General features: G+C 43.6%; 1 protein-coding gene across 2 annotated transcripts in view; it reads left to right on the top strand.

The window, feature by feature from the left end:
* Positions 1-2,830: 2,830 nt before the first annotated feature.
* Positions 2,831-22,239, top strand: part of LRRC40 (leucine rich repeat containing 40) — a 35,203-nt gene continuing 15,794 nt past the window's right edge. The window contains exons 1-11 of one of the 2 annotated variants that reach the window (XM_075936228.1): positions 2,831-3,109; positions 4,471-4,652; positions 5,487-5,560; positions 8,818-8,947; positions 9,593-9,716; positions 10,533-10,675; positions 11,592-11,764; positions 12,142-12,232; positions 15,346-15,391; positions 19,522-19,630; positions 21,955-22,062. In XM_075936228.1, coding sequence (XP_075792343.1) covers positions 2,959-3,109; positions 4,471-4,652; positions 5,487-5,560; positions 8,818-8,947; positions 9,593-9,716; positions 10,533-10,675; positions 11,592-11,764; positions 12,142-12,232; positions 15,346-15,391; positions 19,522-19,630; positions 21,955-22,062 — 1,331 coding nt within the window. In that variant the 5' untranslated portion in view covers positions 2,831-2,958. The remainder of the gene's footprint in view (positions 3,110-4,470; positions 4,653-5,486; positions 5,561-8,817; positions 8,948-9,592; positions 9,717-10,532; positions 10,676-11,591; positions 11,765-12,141; positions 12,233-15,345; positions 15,392-19,521; positions 19,631-21,954; positions 22,063-22,239) is intronic. The other variant, XM_006120240.2, reaches the window with a different exon arrangement.

The following is a 22,239-nucleotide window of genomic DNA, read 5'->3' as shown; positions in this document are numbered from 1 at the left end:
ATTGGTCGCTATCTTTTGAAAAAGCAGATCGCTTTTTCGATGCACTTTTGCTGTGTGGACGCTCTCTTTTTAAAGACGTTTTTCCAGAAGATCTCTTCCAGAAAAGCTTCTTCTGAAAGAAGCCTGCAGTCTAGACATAGCCTTTGTGTGAGTTCTAAGTCAGAAGCTGGAGGAAACAAGATGATATGGAATTACCATGCCTTCAAGAAATATTGGCAATGGGAATGCACTTGGCCTTGAAGTATGGATCAGTACTGATCATGAGTAGATAAAGAAATGTATGTTTAGTTGTGGTCAGGGTATTTTTCTTTATTTTCTGCTTTGTTAAACTTCTCTGAGTGAAATCCATGTGCCTCCCTCCCCCCATTCACTGTACGTAAGCTGTCCCAGAGATACCATTTTTTCTTTTAATCTGCTCTTTTCTCAGTTGCTCTGTGACACCTAGCAACCAAGTATATCTTTTTGTTTTGTTAATAAAATCACCTTTTTAAAGACAATGATGTGATTCTTGTGTATGGAAGATAACAGGTCTATGTGTGTGCCTGTCTAGGCTGAGAGGTCAGCTTCTAGAGATTGCAATATGTTTTCTGTTTTCTTTTTCAAGCTCTCTTGTAGTAAAAGAGCTTGGTGTACTCCTCTGGAAGAAGTTGAATTATTTTCCTGGGTTTTAAAAGGAGTTGGACACTTGATGGTGGCAGCATATCTCCCAGTACCAGTGAATCTATGACTGGGGAGTTTTTGTAAGCAGAGCCTATAGAGCAGGGGTGGGCAAATTTTGAAGTAGCCTCGGGCCACCCTGGAAGGGGTGGGGCTACCCCAGCCCCAGACCATGATTGGTCTGGGATGGGGGAGCCCCTTTGTTCCCCCTTCCCACTAGGCACCCATACCCTGAAAGAGGCTTGGCACACTCCCCCACATCCAGGCCAATCAGGGCCTGGGGTGGGGGAGCATGGGAAGAATCCTCCCGCCCTGCGAGGAGCATGTGGCACTTTGAAGCGGCCTGGGGGCAAGGGAGCAACAGGGCCTCCACAGGCCGGATGCACCTGCTTGGTGGGCCAAATTCGGCCCACGGAGGCCCTTTTGCCCACCTCTGCTACAGAGCCAAGGTATTTTAACATACCTTGAGGGGCCTCACCTTCTGCACTCAGAGTAGAGAACAGCCCTGACAGCACCCTGACAGCACCTAATCGTTTTTGTTGCTCTTTTCTGAACCTTTTCCAATGTTTATATATCTTTTTTGAGATGAAGCAACCAAATCTGTAGGCAATATTCAAGATGTGGGCATACCATTAGGGTTGCCAGATGGCTGAAACAAAAACACCGAACACCCCCCTTCCCCCCAAAAAAAAACCCATGGGGAAAAATTTTGTTGAAGGAAAAAAAAAAGAGGGGGGGGGAACCAAAGTAGTTGTTGAGCAACAACAACAACAACAAAAAAGACTCCAAGAACCTGGATCACTGTGAGGAGTTACCAGGTAGTTATTAAAAAAAACAACAAACAAAAAAAACCCAGACATGCTTCATGAGGGGAGGGGAGGACCAGCCAGGAAGAGAGCGGTGCTGGCCAGGAAGGGAGGGGCCTAGAAACAGCTAAGGAGGGGGCAACGGGGCTGGCTGGGGGAGATGGGGGGGCCAACAGGAAGCAGGGCTGGTCGTGGGGTGGGGGGTCAGGCAGAACGAGGCTGGCTGCAGGATATCGGGGGAGGGGGGACCAGCCAGGAGGGGGCAGGGCTGGCTGGGAATAAGGGGGGGTGGGAAGCACAGCTGGAGAGAATCAGGGGTGGGAAGCAGAGCTGGTGGGGGGGAGGGGGCTGCAGCGGCACTGGCTGGGGGAGATCAGGAAGAGGATGGCCAGCAGGAAGCACAGCTGGCGGGGGTGGGGGGTGCAGCGGTGCTGGCCGGGAGGAGGGGGGGGGGCGGGAAGCAGAGCTGGGGGGCGGTGCGGGGTGGGGGGTGGGAAGCAGAGCTGGGGGGCAGTGCAGGGGGGTGGCAGGGGAAGATCAGGAGGCGAAGGGTGGGAGTGAGCAAATTGACGGTGGGAAGTAGGACTGACCCAGGCACTTACTGCCTGTCCCGCACAGGCTCCCGCAATGCACAAGCGAGGAGTAGGCTTCCCCTCCTCCTCACACTCAAGAGACTGAGGGCTCCCGGAAGCAATGGGGGGCCCGCCTTCCAGCTGGGACAACCAGCTGCTCCTCCGCCCATGCCAGGCTTCTGTCCCTCCAGTGCTCAGCTGAAAAAATCAGAAAATACCAGACATTGCACATGTCCAGTATTTTCTCATTTTTTTTACCCGACATAGCGTGCAAGTGCAAATACCGGACTGTCTGGTAGAATACCAGACACCTGGCAACCCTACATACCATGGATTCAGATAGAGGCAATAAGATATTCTTCGTCTCTTTCCCTTTTTAAAATGATTACTAATATTCTGTTTGCTTTTTTGACTGCTGATGCACATTGCGTGGGTGTGTTCAGAGAGCTATCCACGATGACTCCACGATCTCTCTCCAGTAGTTATAGCTAAACTAGTCCCCCTCATAGTCTATGTATAGTTGGGATTATTTTTTCCAATGCACATGACTTTGCATTTATCAACATTAAACTTCATTTGCCATTTTGTAGCCCAATTATCTAGTTTTGTGGGATCCTTTTGAAATTCTGCACAGTCAACAGAGGGGAGACGGCTGCTGCCCACACCCCAGGCATGGCCCTGCTAGGTCCCACTTCAACACAAGTTACCAAACCACAGCACAGGCACAAATGGAAGTCGGGGGCGGGGAATGAACTGCAGCCAGTGTGGGGGATGGGGAAGATTTCCCAGCCCTACTTACTGAGCCGGGGAGCCTGGGGCAGCGGGCGCCTCTGCAGCCCTCACCGACGCTCAGCGCTCAGGCGGTGGCAGGCTCCGCCCGCGTTGCTGGCCTGGCCGGGCTGGGGGCGGCGCTCGGCGGGGACATGGCGGCTGCACGCCGAGGGAGAGCCGGGGATCCTCGCGCCGGCTTCAGGCGGGACGCGGGGGAGTTGGGACCCGCCGTGCCGCAGGGGCTGATCAGAGCGGCCCGGAAGAGCGGCCAGTTAAACCTGGCGGGCCGCGACCTGAGTGACGGTGAGAGCCCGGGCCCGCTGCTTTCGCCCGGGGGAGACCCCCGCTCCTTTGTGCTCTGCCCTTGCCCGGGGTGGGCCCGCTGCCCCCCCCCCCCCAGGGGAGGGGCCCCTGGCTCTCCGTGATCCGTGGGGCGGGCTGCCCCACTGGAGACTCCGCCACGGACCACGCGGGTAGGGGGGTGCCAGGTTTCTCCTGACGGGGTCTGTCTAGCTTGGGTAGGACACTGTCATGCAGCGCTTTGAAGATGTGACAGGCGCGGCGGTATGTTTGTTTCATCTGCCCGACCTGAAATCACCCCCCACTCCTTCACTCGGGGCTTGAACTTGTATTCGAAGTAGGGCTCCAGTTGTTGCTGTGGCGGGTAGATCCGGACTGGTAGAAAACTATTGCAAAAAGGCTTCCGATAGCTTGGATCCTCACCAGACAAAGCTTGGGAACGCATTGGAAGCCATTGCAGTCTATGTAGGCCATAGCCATAGGTGTAATGTGCTCTATTTGTATAAAGCTAACCCTGGCTGGGCCAATGTAGACGCGCTTTTCTGGAAAAGAGCCCCGATCGCCATTTTCGCGATCGGGGCTTTTTTCCGGAAAAGACTACTGGGCTGCCTACACTGGCCCTTTTCCGGAACAGTGTTCCAGAATAAGGACTTATGCCCGAGCGGGAGCAGAATAGTTTTTCCGGAATAGCAGCTGATTTTGTACAGTAGAGCATCGTTGCTTTTCCGGAAATTCAAGGGCCAGTGTAGACAGCTTGCAGCTTATTCCGGAAAAGCGGCTGATTTTCCGGAATAAGTGGCCCAGTGTAGACACAGCCTAAGTGAGTTGATGCATTCTGCTCCAGTAAAGGTTCCAAACAACCCTGAAGGAAGGAGTTAATGAATTATAATACTCCAATCTGAATGTTACAGTGACATAAATGCCACTGTCAAGGAGGTTCAGAGCCAAAAAGAAAGGGTGAGGCTGTTGCAACCAAGTACAGATTAATAAACGCAAGCAATGGCACCTGGTTTTTAAAGGAGCAGCTGGGGATCCTGCAAACCCCAGAAGTGCAAATGCCTTGTCAAGTCTTTTCAGTCATGAGGATCTCACACCATCCTCCTCATAATCTCCATGATGTTTAGCTATTTCAGCTGGTTAACTACGATTACATAACTTCTTTGCTTAAGAATGAGAGCTGATCAGAAAATAAGGGAAATGTACTAATGAAAGTAGCCAATTGTTCATTTTATTTGGAAAAATGTTGCAATCAGCTAAGAAGAATAAAGTTATTTAACATTTTTGGATAATCATAGCGACAATAAAAGTTTAGGATTAAATATTAGAAGCATTTATTATACAAACATGCCATTTTTTGTGTGTAGTACCTGCGCATGTGTGGCGAATAAATTTGGATATTCCAGAGGAAGCCCATCAAAATCTGTCGTTTAGTGCTGCTGATCGCTGGTGGGAGCAAACAGATTTGACCAAACTCATCTTAGCCTCAAACAAACTGCAGTGTCTTTCTGAGGATGTCAAACTTTTGCCTGCTCTCACTGTACTGGATGTAAGTAAAGAGCTCCTCTTTTAATTGACAAGTCACCTAGTTTTGTGTGATCCTTTTGAAACTTGTCACAATCTGCACAGTCAACAAAGTGTGGATGGCCACTGTCCACACCCCATGTATGGCCCTGGTAGGTACTGCTTTAACACAAGATTACAAACCACAGCACAGGCACGAAGGGAGGTCTGGGGGGCAAGTGAATTGCAGCCAGTGGGGAAGAGAAGGGGATGCATCCCTCTCCTTCTCTGAGCCTGCATGCCACAAAAGAGTTATTTCCAGTGCTTCAGAAGCTCTGGCAAGACTGAGCTTGCTGTCTGCCTTTTCCCTGTGGGTGCTCCAGCCTGGGAGCATCCATGAGGATGCCAGACCACAAATGTTGCTGGACTACAAAAGTCTGGACTATAGAGGTCCAATCTCTATTTGAATGCAGTTCCTGCTTGGAAAACCTTAAGAATACAGCCATAGGTAGATACAGAAGATCAGAAGTTTGTGTGTATAAGAGGGTTGGGGAGTCTCACACCAAAGGATTCAGATGAGCAGTGCCCTGTTAGGCTGCCTAAAATAAGAGAACTGTACTCCTCTGTAGTGAAATGACTTTCATCTTGAATTTACTAGTGTCTGGTAAGTTCTTCTCTACCACTTTTCTTCTTGTTGTTTGAGAAAAAAGTAACTTTACTGCCTGCTTGCTGCAGCTGGTGGGAGGGAATGCTTACCCTGTTCTCCACTGGGATGGGGCTGCACACAATTTTCTTTTGTAGGCATTTAACATGGTTTGTTTCTTGACTATAAAAAGGGTATTGACAAACAGCTGTGTTTCCAAAATCTTTTTATTTCTAGATACATGATAATCAGCTGACATCTATTCCTTCTGCTATAGGATTTTTGGAAAATCTTCAGAAGCTGAATGTCAGGTAAATAAGTATTGCAAAGTCTGAATGCAGTAAATACTGAAATATGTGTGTGTGAGTAAATACTGAAGTGTGTGTGTGGTGATTGAGAAACTTTAAAATCTTCTAAAATTGTCTGCCTATAATTTAGGAAAAGCTCTCTAAACAAACACTGTGTTCAGTGTTATTAAATGGCTTTGTAGCAGTGAGGAGAGAACTTTGTGAGGATAGTCAGGCTTTCAATTTGATATTTAAGTTTAAAATTAATAAATTAACAAAGCTCCATTTTTGGTATTGAATGTGCAAAGAGAATCATTCAGATAAACTACTGTGTCTAGACAGATATATTGCACGGGCATTGGAGTCTGCCTTTATGATTCTCCTATTATTGAGGCCTTGATTTGTAACTTTTAAAAACTTTTATTGAGCAATGTTCATTTTCACTGATTTTTCTATATATAGTTCTTCGAGATAATTTTCAGACCTTTTAGCCCAGTGATGTTAATCCTTACTTTTGCAAGTATATATCTCAGACCCAAGACTCTGGATTTCTCAGGTTTCAGTTCTTAGAAGTATTGCAACTAAGTCATATTTTTATCTGCAATGTGATCCCTACTGCTGACACGTGACACATGTAAGGATGCTTGGAGAAAACAGTGATATAAGCATGCTCACACGAGTCTCTCAAATTGTCATGAAAATGTACCAGCTCTGATACAGAATCTACTTATTTGATTGACCAATAATGGAAAAACCTAAACCTCCCATATGTCTGTTTTGGTCTGCGTGATGGGTTCCGCCCTTCTCCAAATATCTTTTGGGAGACTAGTGAGTGAATAGAATTCCAGCGAGGGAGCCCTAAAGACAACTGGACAACACTTTTTACATGAAGAAAGCTGATGTTGTTTGTAGTTAAATCCACTCTATCAGTGAAAGTGTGGGAATCTGAGTTTTGGAGATGTCACTGCTTGTGTAAAACATATGTTGTCTGTATGTTTAAATATTGTTGATGTCATAAAACTTAATTTTGGTTTCATGATGAATGTGCACTGTATATTGTTAATCCTTTGTCACATGACAAATACAGATGCTGAATGTGCCAGGCACTAAGGATGGAATTTTTCAAAAGTGCAAAGGGAGCTATGTGCCCAACTCTCTTAACTTACAAGAAGTCAACAAGAGCTGGGGATCTAATTCCTTCCCTGTTTCTGAAAGTCTTATCATAACCATGTCTAGGAGGGTGCATTGCTTTCTGGTGATTGGGTGCTGAAGGACATTGAAGTGAACTGAAGTCTGTCCATTGACTTCAATGAACTTTGGCTTAGATCCCAGACTTGCAAGGCTCTTCACAAGCCTTTAAGCTCTTTGTTAATCTCTGTATAGACAGTATTAATGTATGTGTTTCATGAACAAATTTAAAACAGTGAAAACCACAGTATCTGAGTTTGGTATGATCAGGGAATGCCTTTTTTCAGTCTTGTTGCTTTTAGATTTTCTATTCCTACTATACCCATAAAAAAGTTTTTCCTGTGGAACAACAAGGTGACATCATCATGTCACTCTGCATCCCACAGCCCTCAGTCACCTCCCCCCTCAGTCACCTGGCTTCCTTCCTCTCTCCTCCCTGCTGCTAACTCCATAACTGGGCCTGCAACCTATGTGGCTTGCGAGTGAGCTAAATATGGCTCTTTGATTCCTCAACATCAGCAATCACTTTTCTTGCACCTTGAAGAGGTGCTAGGCTTGTGGGAGGGCAGGACTGCATGTTGAGTGGGCAGGCATTGGTGAGGCCCAAGTGGGGGGGGAGGGCCGGGACTGGGGTACGCCTTGGCCCTTGAACCACCGCACAGCAGCTGGCTGAAGCTCTGCCGGTTGCCATGTGGTGAGTGACTGCCGGTGTTTTCAAAACAGCTTCTCTAACACACGTGGGAGGGGAGGTGGCAGGACCCGTGCTGGGGGGAACCATGGAGTGTTGGGACTGAGGTGCACCCCGGCCCTCTGAGCTGTCGTACAGTGGCTGGCTGAAGCTCCAGCAGCCACCACGTAGTGGGCGGCTGCTGGTGTTTTAAAAAATATTTGCCCTGTTGTACCGGCGGTGGGACCTGTGAGGAGGGAGAAGGGGCCTGGCCTGGCGAGGAGGGGAGAACAAGGGACCTGGGCTGGTAGGGTTACCAGATGGTTTAACCAGATGGTTTAACCAAAAATACTGAACACCCCTCCCCCTCTCGCTCCCCCCCAAAAAAACCCCCAGAGGGGGGAAAAAACAAGGGAGAGACCAAAGTTGTTGGGGGGGGGGGGGGGGGGGGAAGACGCCGAGAGCTGTTAAGCTAAAAACAACAACAACAAAAAACGCAATGTCGCCCCTTTAAGAAATGCTTTTGAAGCTTTTTGGCCCTAACAGGCTGCTGGCAGCCGTCCGCCATCTTGTTGTCTTGCTCTGGGCTGGACAGCTCGCCTGTGGAACCCGGAAAGCACTCGGGATTTTTGCCTCCTGTCCGGGGAAAAAAATCAGAAAATAGTAGACATTTTAGGTGTCCGGTATTTTCTGAATTTTTTACCTGACAGTAGGTGAAAATACCGGACTGTCCGGGTCAATACCGAACACCTGGCAACCCTATGGGATGGGAGAGACAGGGAGGGAGAAGGTGCTCAGGCTGGCGGAGGGAGGGGGAGAAGGGGCCCTCTCTGGCAGAAGGGGAGAAGGAGCCCTGGCTGGCGCGGCTGCAGCCCCGCCCTCTCTGGTGTCGGGATGAGAGCCGGGGTTGCCTACCCCCCATGAAAGAAGGGTTGGCAAGCGCAGCGAGCAGGCGGTGCAGCTTCCTAGAAATTCTTCAAAGGAAAATATGCACTCAGTCTAACAGTTTCAGTTTAAGGCTAAAAATACTCTTCATATGCAGTGACTTTGACAGTGACATTTTAAAAACTTATTTATGTTACATAGTGTTTTTTACCATATAAACTTTCAAGTTTGTTGACTGAATAATATCAATACTTTTTTTTTTTTTTTTTAAGATGCTAACAGAATAGCAAGTAGGCAAGACCAACTAAAGCTCAGCTTCAAATGATGGTTTAAAGTCTTCCTGAGCAAATACACATAGGGGAAGAGAACCTAGGAAACTAACCATTAGACAGCTGATTAATTTTTATGTCAATTTACATTTATAGTACTATTTTAACCCTGTCTTGCACAGTGCTGTGTAAAACAGAAGTATTTCCAAACAGTTGGGTTTAGAACAGGTTCATACTGATGTAACCCTTCACATTTATTATTTTATTACTAGTCATAACAAACTGAAAAATATTCCAGAAGAGCTGACACGGTTGAGACAACTGAAGACCCTGCTTCTTCAACACAATGAGTTGAGTCACTTACCAGATGGGTTTGGACAGCTTATCAGTTTAGAAGAGTTAGTAAGTTGCATCTTTTTTTTTTTTTTTAAATGATTTTTTTCTTGGTTAGCTGGTTTATCTGTACTTTGCTATAGGCAGATGAAAAAGCCTGTCCTGGACAGGGCTTCCACCAAAACTCACTTCATAAGAATTTTAAAATATTCGAATGATTTCTGTGTACCATTGGATGTGGCACTAGATCTGATTGAAACCATGTTCTTTAGTTTGCCAAATGTTTGAGCTTTTTGCAGCATCACACATAGCTAAAAATCACGTATAGAAAATATATGATCTTGAAGTTGAATATTAAAGCTTTTCAAATGCATCACAAAAAGTCAGAGACTTGGGCTTCTAAGACACTTGGGCACGTTCGAAAATCCCTTCACAATCATCATCATGGATAGGTCAATGAAATAATCCATCAATACATAGCAGCAGCCAAAGAAAATTTCACAAAAATGTAAGAATGTTTGAGGTATGGGAGAGGAAACAATACTATAGTTGCTACTACCGCCACCACTGCTTGAAAAATCACATTTTCTGTTCCTGTAAGTTCCCAAACATGCCACCCAACTAAGTTTGATGTTTTCTCAGGAATTAACTTTTCACGTGGGCTGTTTTTAAAAGCCATTTCTCAGGTGTGGTTTTTTTTTCCCCCATGCCCAGGACATTTCCAACAACCAACTTGCAAGCATTCCATCCAGTTTTGCTTCCTTGACCAGTTTGCTGCAACTCAATTTGGCCCATAACCAACTGAGGATCCTTCCTGCAGAAATCAGCACATTGAAAAGTAAATTAGTTTCTTACAGCATTTTAAATATCTTACAATACATTGATAATCTCTTATCTTAAAAGATGTTGCTTGAGTTTTTATTGCAATTGAATAAATAGGTATAATGTGACGTATTGTAAATGGCTGCAGTAAGTTGCAGGTAACAGGTTATCATGGATATTTATCTTTAAGGTTTCTGATAGCTGGCATTTCTTGACAGAACGTGAAGATTATTCAGAGAGGAGCAAGGATGAAGCTTGTTCTACTTAGAGGCCGCTGTTCTTGTTAACACATAACATATGAGCCTTTTCTTACAGCTTATGCTGTATGGAAAACAAGTGCATAAAAGAGATAGAATTAGAGCTGGAGAAAGTATACATGGATTACTTACACAAGTTGAACTTTAATCTTCAAAGCATCTTAAATCATCAGGTTTAATAGCCATTTAAGCTACAAGTGGACTATATTTGCTATAGCAGACAAAGAGAAACAGATTGTGTACTGAGGGTAGAATGTTAGTTTCTAAACTGCTGTAGATAATGTGTGTAGACCAGCTTGAGATCCCTCCATGCCACGTCCAATCCAACCTCCCCCTACTTTGTTGCCAATATTCTGCTTGGTCTTTGAGTAATTAATGTGGGTAGAGTACTCTGAAAATCTTTGAATTCTGTTTATAATTAGACAAACAAAACATTTGCAAATACTAAAGTGGAAGTATTTCTAAAGTTAGCAGCTTCCACATTTTAGAAAACTGTATTTCTGTGTGCCAGCTTCTGCATCTTTAGTGATAGTAAATGTTAGAATTTTTGATATTTCTGTTTTTTACCACTCTAGGCTTAAAACAACTTGATTGTACTAAAAACCACTTGGAAACCATACCTTCTGAACTGGCCAATATGGCATCTTTAGAACAGCTTTATCTACGAAAAAATAAATTGCAGAACTTACCAGAATTTCCATCATGCAAGTTACTGAAGGTAAGTTTTGTTACAGGTTCTGTAATGTAAATGTATGGAGTAAAATTTGTTCTTAACCTTGTTTTGCTCTTATGAACATATAAGTTATCACAAATTACTTTAAACATTAGCTTAAACTACAGTTCTAGGCACAGAATTGTTACCAGTGTGTATAATAATGATTATTTTTAGATCTGAGAAAGTGGAAAATTTTGATTGCTTTTAAGGGGAATTACTGAAAAATTGAATGTAATGATGTGCAGTAGATATTATTTATAGTATTCTCTAGAATTGCCTTGTTTTCCCAAGCATTTTGTAAAACAATGGACTGTCAGTCTGATCTGTGTCCTATCTAATATAAAGATGGACCTGTCTTGAGTAAAGGTATTCTGAAAATGGCTAAGAGAATCACATCTCTCCATGTATAGACTGCAAATTGTATTCAGATTTGTTTTGTGATTAGAAAACTGCATCCCCCCCCCAAAAAAAAAAACCTCATTAACATCTGCAAGGCCTAGTTCTGGTGCATTTTGTGAGTTGTAATAGATATTTATAGTTAAAGCCAGGACTGGGCAACCTCAGGCCCGGGAGCTGGATGCAGCCCCTGGCTTGCCTGGATCCTCCCCCCTCCGCATTGGGGAGCCACTGCTGGCACTCCAGCCCCCCCACTGCTCCACTATGGGCCTAGAGAATACAAAATCTACTAGGCTTAGCTCTCCCCGCCCCCTCCCAGGTTTTGGTGTTGGAGGAGAATATGAAGAGTGTCTTTTTCCTTCTCAGTTGGGGGCCACGTCACTTGTGTGCAGCCCCCTGACTGATTTTTCTGTGGTTCAGTGGCCCCTGACCCAAAAAAGGTTCCTCACCCCTGGTGTAAACCTATAGCAAAATTTACATTTTGCCAAAGAAATATAATTTTTAATGATCTCTGTTTCTATAGGAGTTACTTGTTGGTGAAAATCAGATTGAAGTATTAAATGCAGAGCACCTTAAGCATCTGAATTCTCTCTGCGTATTAGAGCTTAGAGATAACAAGCTAAAATCGCTGCCTGATGAAATTACTCTGCTGCAGGGATTGGAGCGACTTGACTTAACCAACAATGATATCAGTAGGTAAGATTAAAAACCATATGAATCTGTGGTAATGAATAGCTAATGAAATCAGTCTTCATTATTTGAAGCAGTGAATTATTATTCTAATAATTCTGTAGATATAAACATATCTACAGAATTGTGCTTCGTTGTTTTTTAAAACAACTAAATGATTTGGCTATAAAATAAAATAGAACCCTGAGAGGTTTCTTCTGATTCATTTTACCTTTTGTGGTCTTGATTCCACTGCATCTCCATTTTTACATGTGTTACTCTTGTGTAACTATTTTTACTATTAAATCTAAGATTTAGAATAGCAGGTGATCTGACTGACCGGTGCTAATCATATACTGGTTTTGTTGAAGTCACTCTCTAAAATGAGCTACTTTTATTTGCAGCTTGCCTTATACTCTGGGGAACCTTCCTCAGTTGAAACTCTTGGCAGTGGAGGGAAATCCTTTGAGAGCTATTAGAAGAGACATTTTACAGGTTAGTACACATAGGAATCAGGTACTGCTTGATATATTAGGACTTTATTCAGAGTACAAATGCAAGCACTCTAAGTTAGGAAATGTCAGAATTAAGGTTGCCTGGGTAGCCTTAATTCATAGCATTTCCTGCAGCATGTGTACATTATGAAAGTCTTTAGTTATGTTATTATATTGTGTCTTTTTGCCCTGAATCCCTTCCTCTTTCAGTGCTGAGGATGGCTGATGATAAATTAATGAGGAGCTATTCTGTATATTTTCTCCTCATTTTTCAGTGTGTGGTTTGCATGCTATTTAAACCCTGTTCTGAATTACTAATTTTTGGGCTTTTCTGTGACACTCTGAAGGATTTGTCTCCTTGTGGCCAGGTGTAGGCTCTGAAGCAGGCTCTGGTCTTTCCAAATATGCCCTGCAGACAACAGCTCCAGCCCTGCATAGTCTGCCTTCTCTTATGACTTAGCCCTCCATCCAGGTCACATATTTGTCTGCCCTTTGCCCTTTTTGGGATATACAAAGAGTCTAGCAACAGACAACCTATGTTCAGGTGAAGGGCTCCAGGTCTCACCTTGGTTGAGGTCTCAAGGTCTTAACTATTCTTTGACTGCAGAACTTTCTGTTGTCCAAATTCCCATATATCAGGAGTAGGCACCTGCCCTCTCCTAGAGTTTCAATTCCAGATGCAATAGTAGGCAATTAAATTATGCACCCAAAATATTATTCTGCTGCTTCCTTGGATCACTTTCTACCAGCTCCCCCTTCCACAGTGCATAAAGTCACTAAAAACTGAAATCAGAGGTAGCGTCAGACCTTGTGAGTGTTTGTGCATCCTTTCTGTTTGAGTTTGGCAAAGAAACTACAGCCAGAAAAAACAGGCAGCTGGCTCCATGTTCTGTATTATAAGCGGTACTGCAGCTCCTGCAACAAACATGTCGGGGGTCTTTTGGAAAAATTGGTATGTGAATACGGAACCAAAGAATGTACCATAGTGCACAGGCATAAGAGGGGACAAATTAAGGTTACACAAGCAATATTAATTCTGGTGCTTACCAGCTTTTGGGTACATGACTTAGTAACCTTAATAATGTTCTTTTAGTATATTTTTGTGTAATTTCCTATATTTTTAAAGAGCCAATTGAAAAATCAGAAATTCCATCATTTGCTATTATAGTGATACCCACATAGTTCATCAGCAGGGTTGAAACCATTAGGTTCGCCACATAGACCTCTGCCACTTGAGTAATGGATAATAATAAGGTGCTCACCTGTAGTGCTGTCCTCATAGAGGATTACAGGCATATTTTGCCCGTGGGTTTGACATATATTTGCTGATAGCAGAAGATGGATGGGACTCAGAAAACTTGGATTTTTCACCAGGTTCTAGAAGAGAATGTTCTCTAGTAGTCACAGATCCTTTTGCCCTGTTTCTTTAAACCTGTCCCAGTCCTCTCTTTTTCCCATCCCTGGCTCCTTGTCTGAGTCCCATTCTTCTCTCTGTAATCTCAGTCTCCAGACCTCAGGCTTCTTATCTCGGTCTCTGTGCCTAGCCTTGTCTCCCACTCCAATTTGCCTGTTTGAGTCCCAATTCCTCTCCTCCATTACTATTTCCCTTGTTTCCTCTCCAGGCAAACATCTTGTCCTCTGTCTTCTTTCCCAACCAGTCCCAGTTCCACACAGCTCCTTAATTGCTCTGTCTCAGACCCAAGGGATTCCCAGTGTTTCACCTGGGTTTTTCATTCCATCTCAGATTCTGACCCGAGTCCTGCCTGATTCCTTGTTCCAGTCTCCTGTCTCGGTTTCCTTTTCCCAGTCTTTTCACCCAGCCAGTGCCAATGCCCTTCCCATAGCCTAACTCTTTGTTGAATGTTTTCATTCCCTCCCCTTCCCCAGGCTCTCGTCAGCAGATCCCAGCAGTCTGTCTTTTTTTTTTCTTCCTCCTCACCTTTTCAATCCCAGTCTTTTCCATCACCAGCTCCTTATCCTAATCTCCTTCTTCAACCAGTTCTGTCCTCTATCCTGGCTCCCAGTCTCACTCTTCATGCTCAGCCAATTCTAGCTTCTCTTCCCCTTGGACTCTCAATCCCATTCTCCCTCCTCCCCAAATTCCCAATCACAATTTCTCTCTCCCTCCTCTTTCCCTCTCACTAGTTCAGATCTTGTCCCCTCTGCATTCCAGTTAGGCTCCCTCCCCCCATGCTACCTGGCTGTTATCAGGGAGAACACTGAGAGCACTTCAGAGACAGGCTACATTTCCTACTCCTGCAGTATGCAGTGACGGTAATTATGGAAAAATATGGCTCTGCCCCTATCCTGGGGCAGGAAGAAACATGCCAAGTCACTTTGTGGGGAAGAGTGTCCAGAAAGTGGACTGATCACTCTTAGGAAGTCTCTGCTGAGTTTGTCCGAACTAAGATTTTTTTTGGCATTTATTAAATTTAGTCAAATCTGGGTGGATGTTTACAGGAACAAAGGCCTACCCCCTGCCAAATTTCACTCTTTGCTCCAAAGCATGGAGGCTTAGAGCAGTGTTTCTTAAACTGTGTTACATGGCACACTGGTGTGCCGTGGAGAACAGAATTCAAAATGTCCTCCCTTAAAGGGGCAGGTGACCTTTTTTCTTTTTGTGCTCAATAACTTCCCCCCAACCCTTTCTCCCCCCTTCCCTCCCCGACCTTTTTTTTTTTTCTCCCCCTCAACAAAAAATCCTTGGTGTTCCTCGTTTTAAAAAATATATATTGTTTGGTGTTCCTTGGACTTAAAAAGTTTTTGAAACACTCCATTAGAGCTTTTTAAAGAAAAGATCACCACCATTTTTTAATATTAGCAAAACAATGTATTTTCCCCTTACTTCATCCTTGGAAATGACTGATATTTCCCCCCAAAATTAGCCTGAAGCAGAATACCAGTCATTGCAATTTTTAGCCCAAACGGTGAAAGTTTGGCAAATCTGATAGTCGACTGAGAACATGATCCTTATGGTAGGAAAATTAATAACATGGAGTGCTATGAGCCTTCCCTACACTACTGACCTTTTTCACTCCTTGTTTGTAATAAACCTACAGAAATACTGATAGACAAGTGCTTTTGTCTTCATGTTGTTTTTCTTTGCATTTTTAGAAAGGCACCCAAGAACTCCTGAAGTATCTGAGAAGCAAAATCCAAGGTACAGCATTATTTTGCAATATATGTTGAAAGAAGAGACTTTTTTTTCTCAAGTATTGAGGCTTTAAATGCTTTAGAACGTAACCAGGGCAAATTGTGTTCTCTCTCATCCAGTTCTTCAATGCTCTTTTCCCACGATAATTTGCTTTTATAATTCAACAGATTCTTCATTTTCACAGAGGATGACCCCAATTCGAATATCTTCAGTTAATGAGAATTTGTTCTGGGGTATTAAGAATAACAATAATATAAATTGCTTAGAGCATAATAACGGACATGCTAATTTAGACCAAAGGTCCATCTAGCCCAGTATCCTGTCTACTGACAGTGGCCAATGCCAGATGCCCCAGAGGGAGCGGATCACAACAGGTAATCCTCACTTGATCCTTCCTCTGTCTCCTACTTCCAGAGACACCATTCCTACCCATTCTGGCTAATAGCGATTGATGGACCTAACCTCCATGAATCTATCTAGCTCTTTTTTGAACCCTGTTAAAGTCTGGCAAGGAATTCCACAGGTTGACTGTGCACTGTGTGAAGAAAAACTTGCTTTTGTTTGTTTAAAACTTGCTGCCTATTAATTTCATTTGGTGACCCCTAGTTCTTATATTGTGGGAATAAGTAAATAACTTTTTCACTCTTTCCACATCAGTCATGATTTTATAGATCTCTATCATATCCCCCCGTCAGTCTCCTCTTTTCTAAGTCCTAGTCTTTTTAATCTCTCTTCACATGGGACCCATTCCAAACGCCTAATCATTTTTGTTGCCCTTTTCTGAACCTTTTCCAATGCCAATATATCTTTTTTGAGAAGGGGCAACCACATCTGTACACAGTATTCAAGATGTGGACGTACTATGGTTTATATAGAGGCAATAAGATATTCTCTGTCTCATTCTCTATCCCTTTTTTAATGTCTCCTAACATTCTATTTGCTTTTTTAACTGCCGCTGCACACTGAGTGGATGTTTTCAGAGAACTATCCACAATGACACCAAGATCTCTCTTGAGTAGTTGTAGCCAAATTAGTCCCCATCATATTGTGTATATATAGTTGGGATTATGTTTTCCAATGTGCATTATTTTACATTTATCAACATTACATTCATTTGCCATTTTGTTGCCCAATCACTTAGTTTGGTGAGATCTTTTTGAAGCTCTTCAGTCTGCTTTGGTCTTAACTATTTTGAGCAGTTTGGTATCATCTGCAGATTTTGCCACCTCACTATTTACCCTTTTCTCTAGATCATTTATACATAAATTGAATAGGATACGTCCCAGGACAGACCCTTGGGGGACCCCACTAGTTACTTCTCTCCACTCGGAAAACTTACCATTTATTCCTACCCTTTGTTTCCTGTTTTTTAATCAGTTATCAGTCCACCAAAGGACCTTCCCTCTTATCCCGTGTGCTTTCTTCATGTGGTCAAATGAGCTAACGGTTCCTAAATTCTGCATAAAGAATTCAATTGGTAGCTTTTTTTCCTGAACCTCCTAGTTGATCTACATCTTGCAGTGTACCCTTTCTAAGCTCCTTCATCTGCCCCAGTGGCTTAATTGTGGAGCGAGAAATGCTGATCTTCTATGTGAGTGTTAATTGAACTTGCAAAATAACATTACCATGGTGGTTACAAATGTAAACTGCTCAAAGTAGATGTACATGTAGGTGAGTCTACCTTAAATACTCTTTCCTGCCATGGAGATTTAACTTCAGTTAACTAATATTGTAAACAGTAGTTTTGGTTTGTCTGAAACTAGAAGGAAAAAAAAAGATGATAAATGTCATTCAAATCTAGATCCATCTGAACTGCGTTCTCCCCATTTATTAGTTGAATTCCATTTGCGATGTGTGGCTAGCAATAAAAATTGTAAACTAGAGAATTAGATTGAATGTTTCAGGAGTTACTTCTCTGGACAGCCAGTTTTATATTTGGGTGGGTTACGTCCCGCTTACGTTGAATAAAGTAAACTCATTAGATCTTATAAGACTTAGATGCTACCTCTATCACACCATCAAAAAATCTCTGTAATAAAATACTATGGGGTATTACACCAAGTGCCCTGCTCGCTATGCTCTCCAACCCCCTTCTCCAGCGACACGCAGCCCTGACTCCCCCGCAGCCACCGGGGAGGGCCAGGCTAGGCTGAGGCGTGGCAGTTGTGGCCTGCCCAGCTCTCTCTCCCCAGCCATTGGGCCCCCTGCAGCCAGACCAGGCTGCTAGGGTGTTGGGCTGAGCTGAGGCTCCCACCCCTCCCCTCCCCTCCCCCTTGGCCAGGAAGGGTCTGGGGCCGCCCCTGCTCTTGGCCCCAAGGCTGTTCGTGCTCTTGGGCCCCCTCCCCCCCTTTCAGCCCCTTACCCTTCTTTCACCAGCCCCAGCTCTTTGCCCCTGACTCTGAGGCTATCCTGGCTCTTGCTCCTCCTCCCCCGCCAGTCCCTTCTTCCCCACCGGCCCTGGCTCTTTCCTTCTCCCCAGCTGCCTAGGAGTGGGGCCTGGGCCAGATTGCACCTGGCTCTTCCCCCACTGCTGCTGGAGTGGGAGGGATGCTCACCAGGGCCTTGCAGGCTCCATGCTCTTCTCTCCAGTCGCTGGGGAAAGGAGAGGAGGGAGACGGCCAGGCTGCAGCAGAAAACTGGAGAGAGGGGAGAGGGAGGAAGGGACTGCAGGACCCAAAGCGACATGATGACATCACGCTGTCATCCCTCAAGAAACACTTTTGTATATGTATATATGCGTGTGTGTGTGTGTAATATATATATATATATATATTAGAGAGAGAGATTTTCATAAGCAGCTAAGTGAAAAATAAAATAGATTGGGGGATAGGGAAGGCTGGAACCAACCCCTCTCTAGACCTAACTACCCCGCTGCCTATGCTTGTTTCTTCTCTTTTCAAGAGAGAAAATGTGCACCATGGACCTTTCTACCCTGTCCAGAATTTTTTGGGATCTTTCATTTAAATGTCTTCCTGTTACAAAGCTAATGGGAAAAAGAAGCTCCCACCCATAGTGGGCCTGGCTTGCTGAGCTGCTGGCAGGGGCATTCCTGCCCTGCCAGAGCAGCCTTCCACCGCAGTTGGGGAAGGTGGGAGAGGAGGGAGTGGTTCTAGCCCAGCCCTCCCCCCTCTCACCTCCATTTAATCGGTTAACTGGTTAAACTTAATATTTAAACCAGTTAACTAATGAAATGGGATTTTATATCCCTAGTAGAAATGCTTGAAAAATAATTAAATTATGTAGTGATTTGATGCATGGTAAATAGATATTTATAAATGAATTACCTCATACACACAGGAATTTAGAGAAACCTTCTCCATTTAATATAGAGGTAGCCTTTATAGCATATATAGTGTTAGGGTAGCTGTTTGAATACACATACTGAGGACCATTTTTCTCTTTAGTATATAACCTGTAACTGACACTGTCCTTTTTATAACGTGTTCATCTCTTTTATCAGAAGGTGGCAGTAGTACACAATCAGTTTAGTGTCTTGTACAGGGTTCCAAATGACTTTTGAAAAGTCAGGTTCAATATTATCCTGAAAAATTAAACCCTTGTACCAACTAAAGAAAGTATGAGTATAAATAGTTATCTTACTTTAATTTCTATAGAGATGCTATGCTGTAGATAGAAGTTAGCTATACTTACTGCAATATTTATCTAGATATTGCATCTATCACTGTAAGACCTGAGAGCTAGATAAGCTGATGACTGCAGCAGTCCTGTTTCATAGAAGTTTGGTTTGCTAAATAATGCATGTTGTTGTTTTCGACCCTTCTCTATTAAAAGCACAACTGAATGTGCTAATCTCTTTCTGCTCTCAGACATTTTTTCCATAGTGCTGCTTAAAGTCTGTATAGTTTCTTTTTTTTTTAGTGGAAATTTAGACTTAGAATAACAATTTTACTTTCTGACAGATTCTTATGTGGTATTTTAAAGCTTGTTTCCACAGCTCCTTACATGCACAGCTATTGATTTAATCCTCTGTTCTCTATCCACAAATGCCATTTTTACTCAAGATGAAAAATAATGAAGAATAAGAACTCTAGAGAGAGGGGTACTACATATGTGCTTATGCAAGCATTAACATCTATTAAGTGGATTTTTAATACATATGGTTATGTTTTTTCTAGATGACGTAATTAGCCCAAATGGGGAATCTTCTGTGACAGCCATGACTCTTCCAAGCGAGTCAAGGATTAATATACATGCCATAACTGCATTAAAAGTATTACAATATAGGTGAGTGTTTCACAAGGCTATCTATTTCTAGCACTGTTAGAATACTTTCTTATTTTACATTTCCTTCATTTTCAGACTCTCATTGATGGAGCTGGACAAAAAAATGTTGATGAAATTTTTCTGTCAAAAAAAAGCCCTACGTTGTTTTATTAAAACTGGAATGTTTTGTAGAAATGTATCAGTTTGGACAAAAAAAATTTGTCAAGAAGGTTTCTTGGGTTAAAGCTGCTAGAGAGCTCATTCAGAACTGCCTGGTGGTTAGTGCATACACCTAGAATGTGTGGATATGGGTACGTCTAGACTACATGCCTCTGGCGACATGTAGATTAGACTACCCGGCATAGGAAAATGAAGCGGCAATTTAAATAATCACCGCTTCATTTAAATTTACATGGCTGCCGCGCTGAGCATACCTGGGAGGTCGACAAATGCCTTTGATGTCGACCGCGGAACGTCCAGACTTCCGCGCTGATCCGACAAACAGCTGATCGGCTCAGTGTGGCAGCCATGTAAATTTAAATGAAGCGGCAATTATTTAAATCGCTGCTTCATTTTCCTATGCCGGGTAGTCTAATCTACATGCCTCTGTTGCCAGAGGCATGTAGTCTAGAAGTACCCTATGTCTACACTGCAGCTGACACTTTCATGGTGCTTGGGCTGTGAAGCTGTTCATTTGCAGTGTAGATGTTTAGGCTCAGGCTGCAGCCTGATCTCTGAGACACTCTCAACCTTTCAGTGTCCTAGAGCCCAGGATCCAGCCAGAGCCTGGGACATCTACACGTCAGTTAATCAGTCCTTTATCGTAAGTCTCACAAGCCTGAGTCAGTTGGCATAGACCAGCCATGCGTTTTTAATTGTAGTGTAAACATGATCAAATTTCAAGTCCCTGCTCCAAATAAGGTAGGACCTGAGTCTCCATCTCCCACATCCCAGGTAAGGGCCATCAGCACCACTCTGTTGTCTATTCTAGGGTCTTCCTCTGTTTGTGTCTCTCTCACAAACGTGGGTTTTTTGTGAAAAATTCCAAAGGTCTCGTTTTCTTTCCAACTGGGAATCAAAACAAATTCCAAGACCTCTCATGTTTTTGCAAGGCAGAATTTTTGTTTTCTGGCCAGCCCTATATGGTACGTACTGGACACAAAGAGATCCCAAACTTGTACATGTCCTGGTGTACTCTTGCTTCTGTGTCTTTTTATTTTGTGTGCCCCAGAACAAGCAAATCTGAATTGCATCTAACATTTATCATGGCAGAGTTTCTTTAAAGCTTGCTGAAATGTTAATGCCTCAGACATTTTAGCACCTTTTATCAGCTCTCAGATGTGTTAGGAATATTAAGAAATCACCCTCTCCAAACCCCTTCATGGTTTTTAAAGGAATCTCTGCAACTGCTTTTGAAATGTAAGCAATACGTCACAGGTTAGACCAGGAAGTAGAAAAAATACTACATCCATTTGAAATTGCAACGTATCACAATGTAATGCTTAGAAATGGAATAGGGCCAGAACAATAGGGTTAATGCCCTTTCTCTAATAAAAAGTGCTGTGGGATCTTTAATTACCTCTGATGTTCAGAAATTCAGCTTTATTTTTTCCCTGAGAGATGATATCTTCAGCATCAGCAAGCCTGCCGACCGGGGAAAAGGAGCGGGTAAAAGGGGCAACTGCATTGGGGGCTGGCAATTCAAAAGGGCCTGGGGCTCCTGGCCACTGCCACCACTGCAGCAATGGCAGCTAGAGTCCCAGACCCTTTAAATTGCTGATGGAGCCACGGGTGCCACACTCTGGGTAGTGCTAAGAGCTGGCTGGTGGCGGGAGGCGAGGAGTGTGGCGTGGTCTTGGGTGATGCTGAGGGTTGGCTGCTCCTAGCCGCACACCTTCTGCCTGAGGTCCCATCCTGTCTGTGAGTGTGAAGCCAGGCCTCCTCCCACTTTGTCCAGGGGCCTGGCAATTCTGTCAGCCCTCTTGAGCACCAGGGACCCCGCAGCACTATCCTGGGGCATTGGTTCTGAGGTAAGAGTGCCCTTTGTGTAGTCCCAACATCTTTTTCTCTGACACTTCCATGTTTGAGGTATTGATATGGCCCAACACTGCTTATCTTCTAAGGACTGAAAACAGATCCGGATCACCATGCGAGGAGATAAAATGGCTTTTTTGCAAGCTTTCATGGCACCATGTGCTGATAGCCTCCTGGTTAAGCAGAATTACAAAATATGCACATTTCAATAAATTCTTCTGTCCATTATCTTTCTAAAAGAGGAAAAATGTTCAGTTAATGAACAGAGTCATTTACATGTTACTTTGCTAAATAAGATGTCTTTTATTTAGTGAGAAGCAAGCAGCTGTGATTCCTGATGAAATATTTAATGCAGTTGGAAGCAATTCTGTCTCTACTGTAAACTTTAGCAAGAATCAGCTCACTGAAATTCCAAAAAGGTAGGGCTACTCCTTGGTCAGTGTCATTTCACATCCTAATAATCCTTTTCTCTTTTTGACTATAAGCAGTGCATTAAAATGTTGTGTTTTTAATCTTGTTGCCAAAAATATTTACTCTGAATCATAATTTTTAGTTGAAGACATATTTTATGTTACAGTATTATGAATAGGATGATT

The sequence above is a fragment of the Pelodiscus sinensis genome, chromosome 9 (assembly GCF_049634645.1).
Source record: "Pelodiscus sinensis isolate JC-2024 chromosome 9, ASM4963464v1, whole genome shotgun sequence".
Taxonomy (NCBI): domain Eukaryota; kingdom Metazoa; phylum Chordata; order Testudines; family Trionychidae; genus Pelodiscus; species Pelodiscus sinensis.
Note: the sequence above shows the minus strand (reverse complement) of the source record. Positions and strands in the feature narration are given on the sequence as shown.